Source organism: Tamandua tetradactyla, chromosome 2 (assembly GCF_023851605.1).
Source record: "Tamandua tetradactyla isolate mTamTet1 chromosome 2, mTamTet1.pri, whole genome shotgun sequence".
NCBI classification, from domain to species: Eukaryota; Metazoa; Chordata; class Mammalia; order Pilosa; family Myrmecophagidae; genus Tamandua; species Tamandua tetradactyla.
Window position 1 is genome coordinate 78,054,962 of NC_135328.1, and position 19,392 is coordinate 78,074,353.

Genomic DNA, 19,392 nt, shown 5'->3' on the forward strand with positions numbered 1-19,392 from the left:
GTCCTCGATTTTCTTTCACTGCACTTCAGCTACATCTGTGTGACTTAGTTTCGGAAACAGTGCAATGTATGTTTCAGTTTTGGAAACAGTGCAATGTATGTTTCAGTCACTTCTTAGGTAACACCGTTGACATGCAAGTTTCACTTAGTACATTGTCAGTCAACTACGTGACAGTTTCAGAAACAGTCTGTAGGCTCTAGGAGAGGATCCTTCTTTGCTTCTTCCTAGTTTCTGGCAGCTACTGGCAATTCTTTGTGTTTCTTGGCTTGTGGTAGCATAACTCCAATCACTGCCTCTGTCTTCACATATATGGTTTCCCTCTTTGTCTCTGTGTCCAAATTTTCCTTTCTTATAAGGACAGTAGTTAGTTGGATTAGGAACTACCCTAAATCATTAACCTCATCTAAACTAATTATATCTGCAAAACCCTGTTTCAAAATAAGATCACATTCACAGGTACCAAGGGTTATGCCTTCAACGTATCTTTTGGGGAAACACCGTTCAACCTACAACATCCTTTAATCAAAATTTTGAATGTTCATCAGCAAAAATTAAATTGACTAAAAAAATTTTTTTAATGTAATGGGTCAGTGAAATGTTCATAATTTGGGAGGTTGATACACAGATTGGGCTGAAGTACTGCTCTAATTGTCACCATACCTCCCTAGAATAAACTGCCTTTTGATGACCGGGACGAATTGAGTGAAATCGTAACGGACAGATACGGGGCAGACAGTTTCTTTAAATTATGCAGATATATCAAGTGAATGGAATTCTTTCCTACTTTAATTTGGATTCATCTTTTTTTTCCTTTTAGCCCTGCTTCTTCCCTGTTACAGTCAGCTTCATTATCCGATAGAAACAGTGTTACACTACTTGAAAAGGTGCATTTTAAAACAATTTTCAAATCTGATTATATTAAATTATGATAAAGTATTACTTATTTTTTGATATCATAGTTTAATTAAATTTAATTTCTATTTTTACACTATCCAGTATTTGCATATTATGTATTCATTTCTATTTATACATTCTCTATTGTTTTAGTGGAAATATTGCAATTATTTAATTTTGCCAGTGAACATATAATTTCGTAAGATTAATAAACTTTCATATGTTCATAATAACCCATGAACCTCTAATGAATCTTTAAGATCAGCCATAATTATTAATGTCTTCAGCATAAAGTGTTGTTAGCATCATATGTCTTGTCTTCTTCAGGACATGAAGAATGAAGATGTGAAGAAAAATGAAACAGTTTCTACGAAAACACCAGAATTTGACATGGAAGTCTCTCCATTATTAGATATTGTAATGAATACAGAAAGTAGTGCCTTTAGGGGGTCTCTGTCAACCACAAGTGATCCATTCCAAAAAGAGCAAGATCATCTGGTAGAAGAGGTTAGGAAAAAGACTGTATAATATGTGTATTAAATTCATTATTTTCTCATTGGTGTTGGGCATAAATGAAGTATGGTTAATTATTGATTAAGTGGGATAATTTGGGAGAAGGAGGTCAGAAATAATAAAAATCATAGTAAAGTAAAATTGGTTCTCCCCCAAATTAGAACTGTTTCTATGAGTAGTAGTACTTATTTAATATAAACCTATTTAGTTAAGATAACATTCATAGCTTAGAATCTATTTCCCATTCTATACATATCCAAAATATAAAATAATATATATGTGTTCTTTCTACAATTAAGCTATTACAAAACTTGTTGGATAAATGTACCCAAAAATTATATTCTATTAATATTCTCTATCACTGTGGTCTGTTTATTAGCTGAGCTTTTCTTATTTTTAGTATTGTTCAGTGACAATATAATACCATTGTATCAGTCGGTAAAAGGTTTGTCCTCTTTGCTCACTAAATGTTTCAAAAGTGATTAAATGCATCATTGTTCAGGAACTTGATTTCCCTAACCAGCCCTGTCCCTTGCCACTATTATACTTTTGACTGGTAAGTGATCACATAATATTACTAAGTATTGTAGAATGCAGTTTACGAGATTAATACTCTAGTCGTTCTCTAATGTTATTTTTATTATGCTTCCCACAACACCCCTTAACATTGTTTGAATTTCGTTAAGCAGTGAGATAAACAGTTACTTTCTATTTCTGATACAATGAAAGAAAAATTTGGCTTAGTACATTTTTAATTCAGGTACTGGAGTTCCCTCCTTTATCCCAGTCCATATCAAACTAAGTAAACATTGTCCAAATAAGAGAACTGGATATCAGTCATTTTTTCTTCTTTGTAACATGCAGAGGTTGGACCAATTTCACAGTCTCTCAGAATTCTACCTCTAAAGTTCTATTGTTTCTCGTTATCGGTGGATCAACTCTTCACTAAAGACAAGGTGGTCAGTCAGTCCTTTTTTCTCCTTTAATTGTGGAAGGAAAGACATGTTTCCTTGTTAAAAGAATTTAAGTTAGCACTGGAATGGAGGAGATAGAAAAGCATAGTTCTGAAATCTCATAAAGCTCAAAAAAGTAAAGTGAAATTAATTTTCTTTCATGTTATTTGTGACAAGGACTATTTAGTGTTTGAATTCCACGTAGCCTGTTTTCTTAGGGGAGGGTAAAGAGGGAGCTAATCTGATCATGGTTTCAGGAAGCTTACTTTTTTAGAGCTCTCAGAGGGCAGAGATTTCAATTTGCATGTTTTTGTTTTCTAGTTTTATTAACATTTAGTTAACATAGAGTGGTATTTTCATACTGTACACTTTTCTCCATTTTAGAATGCCTTATTCTCTAATTTATATCTGCTAATGAGATTTCTGGCAAAGAAGTATGCTGTCAGAAGGTATTCTATTTGTAAATAAAGGTGTTATTGTGGAAACGGATTCGAATTAAAAATAATCTGATTTCTTTAAAACTAATCATTTTAGTGGATATAGAGTTGTCAGGTTCAGAGATGTGGTAGATAGCCGCTTAAGGCACTGTGTAGTTAGAACTGCCCCTAAATCTGTTCTCGCCGTTATGGTAGCCAATGAAGACAAGAAGGAGGAACAGTTTTGTGTTCCATTTCACCTTACAGGGTACTGTTCCTAAAATCAGGGTTGCACATTGATAATGCATAGAGAATCTGTAGAGTATGTACATTATTGAGCTCTTTTTTGTGCCGTCTGCTATGGGAGTGGCTGGCAGTGAAGTGCTTATTCTTATATTTTCCCATAGTTTCTGTTTCTTGTCAGATTTCAGATGTTCCGTCCTTCAGTTTTGAAATCCTATGTTGTTCTGTCTCTCGAAATCTACCATTGTAGGTTTCCATTGTTTTTTTCATCTCTTCTACTGTGTCTTTCATTTCCATAAGTTCTGTGATTTGTTTTTTCAGACTTTCAGTTTCTTCTTTTTGTTCTTTCCTTGCCTTCTTTATATCCTCCCTCAATTCATTGATTTGGTTTTTGATGAGGTTTTCCATGTCTATTAGTAAATTCTGAATTAATTGTTTCAGCTCCTGTATGTCATTTGAATTGTTGGTTTGTTCCTTTGACTGGGCCATATCTTCAATTTTCCTAGTGTAATTTGTTATTTTTTGCTGGTGTCTAGGCATTTAATTACCTTAATTAGTTTATTCTGGAGATTGCTTTCACTTCTTTTATCTAGGGTTTTCTTGCTGGATGAATTTGTTGTCTATCTGTTCTTTGGCATTCTGTTCAGCTTTATCTGGACCTTTAGCTTAAGTTTTGTTTAACAGAGAAGAATTTTTCAGTTCTTGTTTTCTTGTTTCTTGCCCTGCTTGGGTGGTGCCTTCCCCCCACACACACTTAGGAGGGTCTACTTAGATATTATATACCCCAGCAGATTTTCCCAGACCAAACTGGCCTCCTATCAGGAGGAAAGAGTCACCTGCGTTGGTTTTCCCTGAGGGTGAGACCCAGCAGGTTGAAAGACTTTCCTGTGAAGTCTCTGGACTCTGTTTTTCTTATCCTGCCCTGTGTGTGGCACTTGTCTGACTGCAGGTCCCACCAGCATAAGATGATGGGGTACCTTTAACTTTGGCAGACTCTCCCTGCTGGGGGCATGGTGGAGACAGAGGAGAGGTTGTAGGCTGGTTTTAATGGGTTCAAATTACCAAGCCCTGGTGTCTGAATTCCTTGATGGAGGGATTCCACCTGAGTTGGGCTTCACCCCTCCCCTGGGGAAGGCACAGGCTCCAGAGAAGCCCCCAAAAGAGCTCACTTCTGCCTATGCCTGGGGCATTTGCAGCCTGAAAAGGCCTGCCGCTGTATCCAGAGGCAGTCAAGCCTTTGTAGATACACAGCCACAAAAACCTCTGTTTCCTTCTTTTTTTTTTCCCCTTTTTCTGTCAGTCCTGCCCCCTTGGCACTGGGGCAAAAATGAGCAACCTCTGCTTTGATCAGGTTCACCTAAGCTGGGGGCCTATTTTTAGTAGTCAGAATTTGTTAATTAGTTCCACAATTGGCGTTTGATTGTGCCCAGTCCCTGCAGCTGGTAAAGTCCTTTCCTTTCCCCTCTGGGAAGCGGCCTGTTGGGGAGGGGCGCTGGCCGCTGCAGCTTTGGGAACTCACGGTTCTGGGGGTTGCTTGTAGCCGGTCCAGCTGGTCCAGACTGGCGTACGCTGTGTGTCTGGTCACTGACGTGGCCCCAGGAGCTGTTCTGTATTGTTTCTGGTTATTTAGTAGTTGTTCTGGAGGACGAACTAAAATATGCACGTTGTTAAGCTGCCATCTTGACCTGGAGGTCTCCCAAAACTCCGTGCTTATTCTTTATCAGGGCTTTTGTTTCATTCTGCCAACTGGCTTGATAATTTTTGTTTTACTTTTTCTTTTCTGTTTTAGGTTGCCAAGGCAGTTTTATCTGATTCACCTCAGCGTTCTAAAGGAAAAGAAGTAAAACTAGAGGAATTGATTGACTCTTTGGTTTCTAACCCATTCTTAGCAAGGAACCAAATTCCCCGAACTCCAGAAAATTTGAGTAAGTTAATAATGCGTTCTATCCTTTATTTTCTTTCTTAGACATTACATTACCACTGTTAGGACCACTGTATGATCAGTTGGAGATAGATTTATCTGTCTAATAACTCTTCTGGAAACCCATTTAAAAACTTTTTTCTAGTATGTTGACATTTTCTCTATGAATTTTGCATAGTCTTTGCAACTCTTGTAAGTTTGAAATTATTTCAAAATAAAATGTTCAGGGGAAAAAAAAAGAAACTCTTCTGTATCTTTTGATTTGGTTATCAGTGGCTTTATTTGTTCTGATGTATGGGACTTTTATTGAAGTATTTTAAGTGTGAGTATGCTGATTTAGAAGGCAGCCCTACAACCTGAACCCCAAAAGCAATATTATTTTATGGTTTTAGTACACTTTAGTATATTGAGGTATAATTGGCCCTGATGCTGTACAATTTTGTTTTTTTATTTGGCTCTTTTCTGGAAAATATTTTATTTGATCACTTAAAAATATCTTCTCCCTCCAGATATGATCTGTGATAACATTTTTGGAATATAGAGGCTATTTCTCTCAGCCAACAACTAACATCAGCCAAAAACTATATGTGCATAGATCTTTTCCACCCCCCACCAACCTCTCCCAATGCTATTTCCCCTATAACCTACAATTTATGTAGGAAAAGTTCTCATGTTGGTGTCCTAATACAGTTAGATTTGTTTTAATATAATTATATTTAATCACTCCTGGCTGGGTAATTAAATATAATTTCTAATTTGCTGCTGGAAATGACAAAGTTAAATTGGTTCATTTCAATTTGAACCTAGCCATAGCCACAGACTATGTATGGCCTCTGGATCAAATCTGGCCTGCTCTGTATGTTTTTCTAAATAAAATTTTATTGAAACATAACCTCACCATTTGTTGACATTTTGTCTATGGCTGCTTTCATCCTATGATGGCAGAGTTCCAGTAGTTGAAACAGAATGGATTGTCTGCAAAGCCAAAAGTATATTTATTATCTGGCCCTTTACAGAAAAAGTTTGCTGAATTTGGCCTGGATGGACTAGAATATATCTTTTTAATACATGTCCATTTGTATGTACTGTTTGAAAGTATATTCACATTTCAGGAATAGTTTTTGATGTGTATACTTGTGTATGATCAGTTGGAGATAGAGCTTTTTTTTTGTTTTATATTTTTTGTATTTTTTATTTTTATTTTTTTCTCTATATTATCATTTTATTTCTTTTTCTGTTGTTTTGCTATTTCTTTTTCTAAATCGATGCAAATGTACTGAGATAGAGCTTTTTGATGTTGTTGGGGTTTGTCATATTATGGAGCCTTGTCATCCACTGCTGTATTTATATTGAATACATGCCAAGTTAGTAGCCTTACTTTCAGCTCTAGAAATAAAATACTTACATGTTCTATATTTGGGAATATTAGTAAATTGTGTGCTTTTTTTCACCCTAAATTAGTAAGTGAAATTAGGAGCTCATGGAGAAAAGCTATTAAAATAGAAGATGACAGAAGATCAGAACTGATTCGGATGGATACTGAACATGGAGAAGTTTTGCCAGAATCCTTACCTGTGTTGCATAATCAAACAGAATTTAGCATGACCAGTTTTCTCTCAACACCTCCTATATCAGATTCTAGACAGTCTCATTTGCCTGAAGAGACACTTGTCTCACATGATCTCAAGTGTGTGCCTCAAAAATATGTGATGACCAGTTACATAGATGAACCACCAACACAGAATCAGTCAGATTTGTTAAATAAAATAATTTGCAAGCAAGATTTGGAATGTACAGCTTTACAGACCAAAACAGAGACAGTCTCCCCTGCTGTAGACAATAAGATCAATGTGATGGGTGACAGTGAAGAGGAGCATGTTGAAATATCAGACTACTTGCAAGCTTCTTATAAAGAACCTTCCTTGCATAAAACTGTGTTATGGAACTCTTTTCAAGTATCAAGTGGAATTAGTTCTAAAAGTTTCCAGGATATTGATTTTGGCATATTACATGAAACACTTCCAGAAGAAGTTGGTCACCTAAGTCTTAATAGCTCTGATAATACAGAGGCCAATTTTGAATTGGAACCAAATAGTCCTGTGTACAGTGGAGATGTGGAAGAACGGCAAACTACTCCAAATTCAGACTTCAGGTTGCAGGCTATTTGCAATAGATATGAGGCTCTGAAAAAATCTCTTTCCAAGAAAAAGAAAGAATCTTCTCTTTCTTATCCTGAAACACTTGAAAAACATGAACCAGAATTGAGCCTTACTCCCAATAACATGCAAACAAATGATATGTTTAGATTTTTGGAAACTCATGATTTGCACATTGACTCTACAAAACCATCTTTACGTATGTCCCTTGGGGAAAGAAAACAGTCTCTTTCACCACTAATTAAATTTTCTCCAGTGGAGCAAAGATTGAGTGCTACAATACCATGTAGTCTTGGAGAATATCTACCTAATTTAAAAGGTAAGGTTTGATTAGAACTGTGCATATTCACCTGTTGAAGTTTTCTCTTAGTTTTTCATAAAAATAGTACACAATGAATGTTGCGTGAGCCTTGTTAATGTGGAAAACTGTGCTCCTTATTCTTTCATCTAGGATGAGAAAAGAGATTTTTATGGATACTTTTAGTATCTAGAGATGTGTGTATAGTTTACAATTAGGATGGGATGGGGTAGAAACAAAACCAAAAACCTGAAATCTGTTGCTTTTATAATTGAGACTACTAAAAGTAAATCTTGTCAAAATATTCTTGGCTTCTGGAAGGTGGTTTTTAAAAAGTTGAGAAATCTTATTTTAAATATCACTTATGTACTAATATCTGTGATTTGCTTTGAAATAATTGGGGGGTGTGTGAGGAGTAGAAACAAAATAGTATTGGTTAGCATGAATAATTGAAGCTGAGTGATGGATACATGGGGTTAATTATACTATTCTCTTTACTTTTGTATATGTTGGAGAATGTTCACTATAAATGGGTAATTAAACCTGGTATATTGAAAAATATTCTAAAAGGGATGATCTTTGGAGAAAAAGTACTTCAATGAGAATAATGTTAAATATTGCATAAGTGAAATTTTCCTAAGAAAACTATAAAATTTGCTACTGCTTAGAATGTCATGTTTAATTTCTTCATAGTGTTTGCTTATCTTTTTTTAAAAAATTCATTTTGCAGAAGAAGAAATCTTGAATAAGAGCCGTGATGCAAAAGAATCTCCACCTGACTTGAAAAGATGAAGCAGTAGCACAGTTAACTTAACTATGATGCACTTAAATTGAAGCTGTGCCACAGAATAGAAACTGAGTTGTAATTTATATATATGTTGGAAATGTAACACTTTCTTTTTCAAGATCTAAAAAGTCTTAAATGCCTTGTAACCTCCTTTAATGTTTTTAGGTAAGGAAAATATGTTTGGATTTTCTTTATTTGTTGGAATATGTGGCTGAAATGTGAAGTATTTGGAAAGCAAAATGGAGTTGAGCAAAGACATTTTGATTTCTTGAATAATATTGTAGGCATTAAGTAAATAGCAAAGGAAGTAGTTATATCTATTATGTTATAATCTCAGTTAATTAACATTAAGGATGAGTAGTTTTTGATGTCCTTTCATTAATTGGTTAATATAACTATTGTGTATACTGATCGTTCCTTTTGGAGCAGTATACATCTTTGTTTCTTTATGGAACATTCTGGTACTAGAAAAAAAAAAAAGAAAAATTGTGCCTTGGAATGTGTCATTAAGGTGACAGAGCTTAAGATTGAGAAAGCTCTGTGCAAGCCTAATGATTATTAAAGTCCTGAGAAACAATTTTTGATGAAATTAAAGTGCATGTGATAATAAGTGAAGACTGGTGCAGGATGAATTTAGAAAAAAAGGAAAAAGATGGAAGAAGATGACTAGACACTTGAGAAACACTCAAATTAAATTCATTCAGTGGGTTGTGTAACAGACTTTTTGGCCTAATTTAGACTTTGAAAATTTTATTGACTCCTAGGTTTATATTTTAACAAAAAAAGTATAAATTAAAGAATTCATTAGTCTGTGTTTTTTGTTTTTGTGTTTGTTTTTAATGGGGGTGCTGCTAATTTGGAGAAAGGGACCAGTTTTTTTTTGTTAAATCATGATCATGTCAGCTGCATCCACAGGGACCAGTTTTGATTGTTACTTTCCTGTTCAAAGACCATCAAGAGAAAACTGATGGTGATGAAAAAGTTGAGCCCAAGTAGGATTAAATAATTTATCCAAGGTTATAGAGCTAAGTCATTGGTGACTTTTCCTTCCTTGATATATACCACAAGCCCTCCTAGAAGGAACTAAAGGTCATAAGATATGGCTGCAGGAGTGGGCCTCTTAGTGACCTTCTTTGGGAATCAGGGGTGAAACTTTTTGTACACTTTCCTGCTTCATTCTATCAGGCTCCCAGATTTAGAAAAGGGCTTACGTTTTAGCAAGCACCCATTGAACACATGCTGTTGCCCTTTGTGAGCCAGGAGGGATGGAACAAGTACTTGAAGGGAGATAGCTTCTACAGCATCCTTTGTAGAGCCCCAACTTCTAACCATCAAAACCTTGTCGACAAGCCCCTAAGATATTGACAAGAAGAGGAGAAAAGTTGAAGGGGACTGTTCTGAAAGTAGATGCTTTATTAATAATCTCCACCCATCGTGGACTACTTTTCCTTAAGTTATTTGTTCTGTCCCACTTTGAAGGTCAGTCATTTGTGAGAACAGAGAGAAGAAAGTATATATAACTTTTCTGCAGTGAGAAAGAAAAAGGAAGAACAAAAAGCTAAGGAGTTATGTTTCTTATTAGTTAATACAACAAATTTGAGACTCTGCAGGTCTACCTGGAAAACATTCCCTGGTTTGCTTTAAGAAAACCTAGTTATCTGTATATCCAAAATTAGCATGTTAAGGAGGAGGTAGGGCTATCATATTAGCATCTACAAAGTGCCAGGGTTATTGGAAGACACTTAACTTTAGTTCTTGTAACTCTGTAAGATAGTGATTATTATAACCTGTTTCACAAGTTAGGAAACTGAAGCTCAAGGAGTTTAAATCACTTGTCTACAATTGACTCAAGGTTCATCTGTATTAGAATCTTCTGAGATTCGTCATAAAAATGTAGATTCTGTAGGTCTAAAGTGGAGATTAGGAATCTGCATTTTAAGTAGGCTTCCCTGGTGGTTTTTGGGCACCATAAAAAGCCTGATAACCATTGCCAGGAGATTTAGATTCACATTTAGCCCTGGAGTATCTTTAAGCAGAAGCTACATTAATGAGTGTCAAGTCTACTAATAGTGTAGGAAGCCCTTACCGAGAGACAGAAACAAAAGGTCAAAATACCTCTGGACATTATTTGATTTATAAAAAAATACTCTAAGTGAGTTTTACCTGTGATAGACTGAGAATTTTTGACATTTTTCTCTTGTCTTTCATATACCAGTACTGTGAATAAAAATGTCTCCAATCTATCAGTTTCTTCTAAACTGTGATTATGGCTTCCTGCCTTCAGTCTCCCTCACCCCTACCCATATTTCCCACATGTTACCTTTTGGCCTTAAGAGGTTGCTTTGATAATGTAACTTCCCTGCTTAAAAGTCTGTGAACGATTCATTGCTAATTCCAGGATAGAGTTTAAATTCAAAGGCCGATAAGGTCCCTTACATAGCTTTCCTCTATTTCTCCTTCTATTACGATCTTCTATTTATTACCAAGACATTCCAGTGAGCATGGGTCTTTAGAAATCGTCACTATTCCCCTGAAGCTGGTATTCCCCTTCCCCTTCCAGTTTATCGTAATTCTCTCTCCTTTATGGCTCAGAATGAATCTCACTTCCGCCCTAAAGTCTTCCATATCTATGTGCCTGTTACTTCTTTGATTTTTGTATTGTTTATCTTAACTTTTATTCATTTAGGATTTCATTTATTAAATTTATTGTTTTTCATGGTTGTGTGTGATCTCTCTAGTATATACCAATTACATACATATTTCTGTGCATTCATACATGCTTATGTAGGTGTGTGTGTGTGTACACATACGTACAACACAAAGGCCGTGGGCAAATATTTAAATATTTTGTCTACTATGTGATGGAATTAAAAGTAATGGTAAAGATGGTTATTCTTTATTCTTTCTTTTACAATCATATTGGACAAATTACACAGAATGTACCTTGTTTATTCACTGTAAGATATGATGGCATGTAAACAGATTCCCACATCTTCAATCTGAAACTTAGATAATGACAAAATGCCCTAATTATTTTAAATGTTTAAAGAGGACAAGATATAATGTTACTTAGAATGAAAAATGCTGTAAGTGGAATAAAAATATATTTGAAGTTAAAGAAAAAGATGTGGGGGTATTTAGCTGATAAAGACAATATTTTGAAATCTTTTCTTGGCCATGTGTTTTTAAACCATGACCTATTTGTTTTCTAAAGGAAAAACAAATTCTTGAGACCCATAATAAAAAAGAAAGTCCTGGTGGCGTGTGTGTGTGTGTTTACTACTTTGGGTGTATTATAAAATTAAAATAAATCTGTGTAAGGACTTTTTCCTCAGTGTGAAGAAAGTATTTGATAAAGCAAAGGTGTTTCATTAAGTTGCAGATACATGGTTGCTTTAGATACTTTTCGTCTTATGCACCGTGAAATCCAAGTCCTCATCCTAAATTTAAAATATTTGCGAGTTCTCTATGGGATCAAAAAATTAGTTGATATATTTTACATATTGTTGTCTTGAATAAGTATTCATTTATACAATCTGGCTCTGGAATTTCCTATATATGAATTATAAGACCCATGGCAGACAACCATAAAAACAGTGAGCACAAAGGTATATCAAGAACTTGTCCAACAGAAGAGATTTCAGTGATCCAGATACTGCCAATTTAGTTATGTGATTTACTACATATAGTACTTAAAAATGATTTTTAAAAGTACACCTGTACCTTAGGATTTTTCTCATCTTGATTCTTTATACTAACTTATCATTGTCAGTGGCCCTAGTTAGATGAGTCTGATAATTTACAGCTCAATAGCTTGTTCTTCATAGGTAGGAGGCTGTAGTGCACATCTGAGGCTAGAAAGGGTTTAATAAATGTTAAATAACTTTATAAAGCCTTGATAATTCTAAAGTCTTATCACTTATAATGTCTGTACACAAAGGTGTTGCCTTATCTATAAAATTAGAGGCTGAGGGGTTGATCAGAGGTCCCTTTTGGCCTTAAAATAGTTTTCATTTAAAATAATCTGTAGGGTAGCTAATGTTAGAATCGAAACAGGGCATTTATGGTCCATTTTTTCACTATACCACATTGCCAATCCAAATTAGGAATCTTAGAGAATCCTTCCCCAAGGTAGGTATTTTAAGATTCTGATTCAGTTATCCAGATTTCCAGATAAATAGAAATGGGAAAGTGGTCTTTCCCAAACTAAATAAAACACTTCCTTGGGAGAAGCCATTTACTTTCCTTGAGCTTCAGCTTCTTCTGTCTGTAAAGTTAGGGGAAGTTACATGGAGTAATCTAAGTCTAAAATGCTAGGTTTGTTATGATTAACAGTGGTACCGGAATATAATGGTTGGGGGAGGGAAAGGAACTGTAGTCAGATACACTTGAGTTCAGCTGTATGACCTTAACAACTATATTAAACTTCGGCTGTATTTTTTCTATATGAAATAAACCTCAAAGGTTGTGAGAATTACATATTCACATCAAGTATTTTAAAATACCTGGTATTTAGTAAGGGTTCAAATATTTAGCAGGAATCCAGTAATTTGGGGAGAGGAATAGCCCAGGAGGTGATAAAGACAGCTAACATTTAACAGTACCTATTAAATATGTGCCAGGCACAATTCTAAATGTTTTCCATGCTTCAATTGAATGCTTTTAACAATCCCATTTAGTAGTGCTATTCTGAATCACATTTTACAAAAGGAAACAAGCACAGTTGAATTATCTTGCCCAAGCTCACAGAGCTACCAGGGAAAGGATCCCAGTACTAACTGAACTCAGGTGGTATGGCTCCAAGACCAGACTCTAAACCACTCTGCTTCAGTTGCTATGAGACATCTCTAAGGAGATGGAGGCTAAGATCACAAACTCAAATTTGCTAATTAAAGAGTATTGGCAGTCAGAATCTTTAGATTTACATTATCAACTACAAATTATTTCAAAGAACACCATATTTTAAATTGCTAATAGCAAATGTTTATTCATGATTGAAAGCAAAGAATTTGTAAATGCATTTTATACCTTGCTGACAAAATACTGACATTCCATCTTTGAAATGTAATACGGAATACAGGAAGATATTAAGGGCTTTGATGTACAAATCTATTATAACCAGGTAATCGGAACACACACAAACCACCTACTTTAGTGTTACACTATAGGAACTTTTCAGAAAAGCCACTTTGAAGCTCTAATGGATAGCTGAGTAAATAGTGTCCAATGTTGAAAGACTGGGGAATAGGAAAGAAAAAGATGGAAGAAGTAACAGCAACATTCAAAGCCCACTTTTAAGCACACAACATTATGAGTATTTTTTTTTTTATAAAGAGGATGCAAAGGGAAGAAAGGCAATTCAGCATTTTCAGAAACAGCATTTGGCAAAATTTAACGCATAAGGAGGCTATGCTTGGGACCATCGACTCTCTCCAGCTTCTCAAAGTGTTTCCTGGCATTGCGAATGTTGATCAGAGTAGCTGCGGAAGGGATCGATGGATCCGACATAACAACCATCACGTACGTGTTTGACGTGAAGATGTCGATGAAGGCGGCGAAATTAGAATTCCTAACTTCCATGCTCTGGAAAGAAGCGGCCAATTTACTGCAGCTCAGCTTGAACTGCTTAATGATGTTGCTGATCTTCTCAAATCGGTGGACGTCACGCTGTTCTTTGCACTGATAATGGGAAATCACCAAGAACGTAGCTCTCTCGAACAGGAGAACTTCATCGGCCTCAATAATTTGGGCAAAATTCCTTAGGTTCATCTCTAGCTGCTGAACATTAGGAATCAGCTGATAGACAATACTGGACCAGGCTTTGTAGAGCGTTTCATCCCAGATGGATGTTCGAAAACAAGCGCACTCCAGGGGGCGAGACAAACGCCTCAGGTCTTCTTCTCGCTCTTTAAAAATCAGGTCACGCTGATCCTCCTGAACCAGATCCATTTTGTGCACCAGGCAGAAGATTTTGGCATCAGGAGAGTTCTGGAGGATGGCCTCCAGACATGACTGGTAATAATGCATGTCCTTTTCCAGTTCGCGGCTTTCCACATCAAACACGTAAATCAAAACCTCGACATTACGGAAGATGTTGTCTCGCTGGCTGGTGAAGTAGTTTTCCATAAAGGTGTCCTGACCGCCACAGTCCCAAAGATTCAGAACAAGGTTCCCCAGGAATCGGACGTGGGAGTGCTCCACGTCAATGGTGGCACCTAGGCGCCGGGTGTCGCGAGCAATGTAATTTGCAAATATAATCGACCTCATGCTGGTTTTCCCCGACCCGCTCTTCCCCATCAATAGCACCTTTTTCTTCATGGCTGTATTTGGCATCACCCGCTGGGGCCGCCGCGAACTGGGCTTGAGGGTGCGGCCTATCTGTAGCACGGAACGGGGGCGACTGGGGAGCTCCCCTGGCTGAGCCTCCGTCCGCACAGCCGCGCAGCTTTGCAGTCGGAGAAATCGAAAGCGCGAGCTTGGGGCTTGAAAGACGCGATGGGCCTGACTATTCCTCAGAGACGAGCGTCTGGGAGGAAACGGCTGCTACCGACAGCTCAAGGGAATCTCTCGCCTTCCGGAGAGGTGAACCGCTGTGTCCCCACCTCCACCTACTTCCGGCGGCAATCTCGCGAGAATCCCCGCGCTCCGTTGTCACTGCCTGACCAGTTTTGACAGACAGCGCCTTTAATCAAAGAGAGCAAGGTCGAGGCAAGAGAGAATGAAAGGCAAACGTGGGACTCGGGTGTTTTGTTCCTCTATTTAAACTGGTCTTACTTAAGGGGTTCATGTATGGTTGGTCGAGAGAATGCTGCCATCTCGTGGCGAAATAAATGAACTCGCCTGACAAAGGAGGTGTGTTTGGGTGGTTTTCAGAGAGGGCAGCAAACGAGTGCAGTGGAGGGAAGTCCTACCTTCTCAGCCCACTTAGACTTCCCCAAGTTCCCTGTCCTATGAGTACAAGGGCAGAACATATTAAAACTAAAGGCGAGGAAAGCGAGGCTTAGAGAAGTTAAGTGATTAACTTGTTACCAGCGAGATGGTAACAAATCCTTACCAGGAAGACGTCCTGACTCCCAGTTAGTGCTTTCCCACTGGGGATTAAGTTTCTTTCTCACAACTGCTTTTCCTTTAATCTCAGACTTGAGAATTTGCAGTCAGAATTCCAAAGCTTCCGGAAACTGCTGTGTGGAGCCACTCAGTTATGACAATAACCCTCTGAATAAATAACCCTATTTTTCAAGTGAGGAAAATAAAGCCCAGAGAGGTTAAGTTACCTGACCAGGTCACACAGTTATTAAGCGATGAAATGGGATTTGAACTTATACTGTCCGACTGCAGAGTCTCCTTCCCTAACATAGGCCACAATGCCTCCCCAAAAGTGTAACATATTTCTGCCGTTGGTCTTTAAGTAGATGAATAAATGAGTCATCAGTATACTGAAGCCTTCTAAGGTAGGATACTCCATATCTTCCATAAAGTCCTTTTCAGAGTGATGTACGGTACAAATGTAATGAATTAATTCTTCCATTAACTCAAATAAATATTTGAATGCCTACTAGGTGTTGGGCAATGATTAATGTCTTTAATTTTTACCCTTATACTGACTGGCTAGAAATAACTTTTCCTCACAGTCTCCATTGTCTTTTAGCTTCTAGTAAGTTTGATGCCTGAAGCTATGACCTATTTTTTTTTCTTTTCCAAACTTTTATTTGTGCACCTTCAATTGAAAAAGATAACTTTTACAGGTTCTTTGATGCCCATATTCAGCATACAAAAATGTAAGAGACTATTCACACAGAAAACACGTTAGCTCAAACCAGAAAAAAAATTGACAACAACAAAACAATGTAAGGTAGCGCACACAGTGACAGCACTACTTAGAGGACACGAGAATCACTGCAGAAATAAATAGAATGTCCTGTTGTAAAAGCAGCAATGTAATGGTTTGTAAATTTCCTTTTCTATAACAGCAAAGTTTGAAATAAAACCCACAGGGACAGGACCTTACACTGCGGTTGTGACTGAATAAGAGTCCACCTCCTCCACTACTGTTGGTCCAATTTCCCTTTTTTTAAAAAAAATTTTAAATTTTTAAAAATCATAACATACAAACACGAACATTTTTACCATATGATCATTTCATTCTTGGTATATAAACAATAATGCAGTATCATCACATAGCTGTATATTCATCACCACGATCACCTCTCAGAATATTTGTACCAATCCAGAAAAAGAAATGAAAAGAAAGAAGAAAAAAATTCGTACACACCATACCCCTCCCCCTCCCCCTCACCGATCACCAGCATTTCACTGTACTAAATTTATTTTAACATTTGTTCCCCCATTATTTATTTATTTTTAATCCATATGTTTTACTCATCTGTCCATAAGATAAACCATCAGACACAGGTTTCCACAATCACACAGTCACATTGAGAAAGCTATGTCGTTATACAATCATCTTCAAGAAACATGGCTACTGGAACACAGCTCTACATTTTCAGGCAGTTTCCTCCAGCCTCTCTGTTACACCTTAACTAAAAGGGGATATGTTTTTAATGCATAAGAATAACCTCCAGGATAACCTCTCGACTTTGTTTGGAATCTCTCAGCCATTGACAATTTATTTTGTCTCATTTTGCTCTTCCCCCTTTTGGTATGACTTATTTTTTTATGTCTAGAATTTTATTTGATTTTCTCATCTCTAGTATTCTGAAACCATGATTATTGGAATTGTTGAACCCTTTCATTGTGCTGGGCCCTCCAATATGCCCTTTAATCTGGAAACATATGTTCTTTAACTCTGGGAGATGTTTTGTTTTTTTTTTTATAATGTTCTTCCTTTATTTTTTTTATTCTCTCAGGGATATGCCAATGATTTGGATGTTGAATCTCATGGACTCTCATCCAATATTCTTATATTCTCTTTCCTCTTTCCTATTTCTTTCTTTCCCTTCTACTCTCCAGGAGATTTTTCTCATCTTAATTTTTCAACTCTTCTTTGGAGTTTTAAATTTTGATATGCATTTTTAAATTTCCATGGAATATTTCCTGTTTTGATTGTTCCTTTTAAAAATATAAATTTCTTTCCTTGGATTAAATATCACCTCTCTCTGAAGATATTAGTGTCTCTAAAAAAAGTTTTCACTTCTTCTTTAGTCTTTGTTTCTTCCAAGTTCATTTTGTTTGTTCGTTTTGGTCTTTCCTCTTCCTGTTAGAAACTTTCCTCAGATATTGTTTCAGTTTGCTACAGCTGCTGAAATGCAATATGCCAGAAATGGGTTGCCTATTACAGTGGGGTTTATCAGCTTACAAATTTACAGTTCTAAGGATAGGAACATGTTCAAATTAAGGCATCAACAGATGATACCTTCCCTGAAGACCAGATACCAGTGATTCCTCTGTCAGATAGCATGGCAGCATCTGCTGGTCCATTTGTTCCCAGTTTCGTTGCTTTAGCTTCTGGATTCTCCATCTGGGGCTTTTTCTCTAAACTTCTCTGTGAACTTCTCAGAATTCCATCTCTTTGCTTCTGTTATGCATTTTATCCTCTCATAAAGAACTCCAGTTAAAGGATTAAGACCCACTTTGCATTGGGTGGGTCAAATCTCAATTGAAATAACCTAACCAAAAGGTCCCATTCATAATTGACCTGCAGCACAGGAACGGATTAATAGCTTCAAACCACCACAGTTATCTAGTGATCTTTGCCTGTCTGCTCTTATTTAAAGTCTCTTGGTAGCCATGAGGCTCATTGAAGAATGATCTGGCTGGGCCTCTTCACAATTCATTCCATGAGATATTTGATTTGGAAATGAGAGGACTCTTTACCCAAAATATTCAAAACTGATTCCTTAATAATAATTTGATAATGTTAACGGAAAGGAACTTTTTGCAAGGGACTTAGAAAAAACTTGATTGAGATAAAATTTATAGTGAAAGTCACCATTGTAAGCGGACAGTTCCATCACCACAGCTCAGTTTTAGAATATTTCCACCCTCTTCCAAAAATTCTCTGCTCCTACTCCTGGACCTGGATAACTGCTGGTGTGTTTCTGTCTATATTTCCTTTTTCTAGAAATTTCATATAAATGGAATCGTACAATCAGAATCTTTTTCGTATGTCTGGTTTCTTTCTCTTACTTACATAAGGGTTTTGAAGCTTGTTAATATTTTATGATGTGTTAGTCATCATTGTTTTTTATTAACGAATAGTGCTCCATTGTATGAATATATACTACTACATTTGGTTTGTTCATTCACCAATTGATGGAAATTGGGATTGCCTGCAGTTTTTAGGCGATTGTGAATAATGCTGCTATGAATGAACATTGATGAAAACATCGTTGTATAGACATATATTTTCATTTCTCTTGAAAATACCTAAGAGTAGAATTGCTGGGGCATATTGTGTATTTCACTTTTAAGAACTATCTTCTTTCTAAACTGTTTTCTGAAGTGGCCGTCCCATTTTATACTTCCACCAGCCATGCATGAGGGTGTAATGGCATAAAATATATGTGGCATCTCATTATCTTGCTTGGCATAGTCATAAGTTCCTCCTTTGGGTGGCCACCCCAGTCAGCCCTGCCCTAGGTGGAACAACGACTAGCAAGGCATGTACCTCCATGTGATCTGAATGATAAGAAGCCTCAGCTTCCCTAAACGGTCCTCCTTGCTGCCTCTGGCCTTCATGCTCAGTATCCATGAGGAAACCCCCTCCTCTCTTCCAGATACAATAAAGGTAAGAGCCTGGGACTCATATGATCATTATCCTCCACCCCCTCCACAGAGCTTCACAAGAGCCTAGGTTAGGTAAGCCCTGATCCTCTGCCACCCTCATTCTCTCCGTTCACCCTCCAGACCCTTCGATCTAATAAAGCTGTCATTTCATGCATTCTCTACTGTCTGGCTGTCTGTGTTTGCATCTCATCACCCAAAACAGAGTGCTTGCCTTTCTTCACATCCTCGGCAACGATAAGTATGTAGCTAATCCTCACTGTGGTTTTAGTTCGCGTATCCCTACATATCCCTAATGACTATTAATGCTGAGCATTATGTTGGGAATTCCCAAGACCATCCCCAGATTTGATGATTTTCTAGGAGTACTCATAGAATTCAGCATGGAATCATACTTAGGGCTATGACTTATTACAGCAAAACGATGCAAAGTAAAGTCAGCAAAGGGAAAAGAAGTGAAGTTTGGAG

At 36.9% G+C, this 19,392-nt stretch overlaps 2 protein-coding genes and 1 non-coding gene across 4 annotated transcripts in view; 2 read left to right on the top strand and 1 right to left on the bottom strand.

Annotated features, from left to right (window-relative positions):
* The window catches only part of HAUS6 (HAUS augmin like complex subunit 6), an 81,225-nt gene extending 72,244 nt beyond the window's left edge, over positions 1–8,981 (top strand). For both annotated transcript variants that reach the window (XM_077148075.1, XM_077148077.1), the window contains exons 13-17: positions 818–884; positions 1,222–1,401; positions 4,809–4,944; positions 6,402–7,415; positions 8,125–8,981. In XM_077148075.1, the coding sequence (XP_077004190.1) occupies positions 818–884; positions 1,222–1,401; positions 4,809–4,944; positions 6,402–7,415; positions 8,125–8,186 (1,459 nt within the window). In that variant the 3' untranslated portion in view covers positions 8,187–8,981. The remainder of the gene's footprint in view (positions 1–817; positions 885–1,221; positions 1,402–4,808; positions 4,945–6,401; positions 7,416–8,124) is intronic.
* Positions 608–738, top strand: LOC143675364 (small Cajal body-specific RNA 8). The gene has a single exon (XR_013171590.1).
* Positions 8,982–13,141: 4,160 nt separating the features above from the next.
* On the bottom strand, positions 13,142–14,887 carry RRAGA (Ras related GTP binding A). The gene has a single exon (XM_077148078.1). The coding sequence runs from the start codon at positions 14,512–14,514 to the stop codon at positions 13,573–13,575; it is 942 nt and encodes a 313-aa protein (XP_077004193.1). The 5' UTR covers positions 14,515–14,887; the 3' UTR covers positions 13,142–13,572.
* Between the last annotated feature and the right edge of the window lie 4,505 nt (positions 14,888–19,392).

What these genes read in the sequence shown, in the direction of transcription:
- RRAGA (XM_077148078.1), bottom strand. Translation starts at nt 14,514, where the DNA reads ATGCCAAATACAGCCATGAAGAAAAAGGTGCTATTGATGGGGAAGAGC.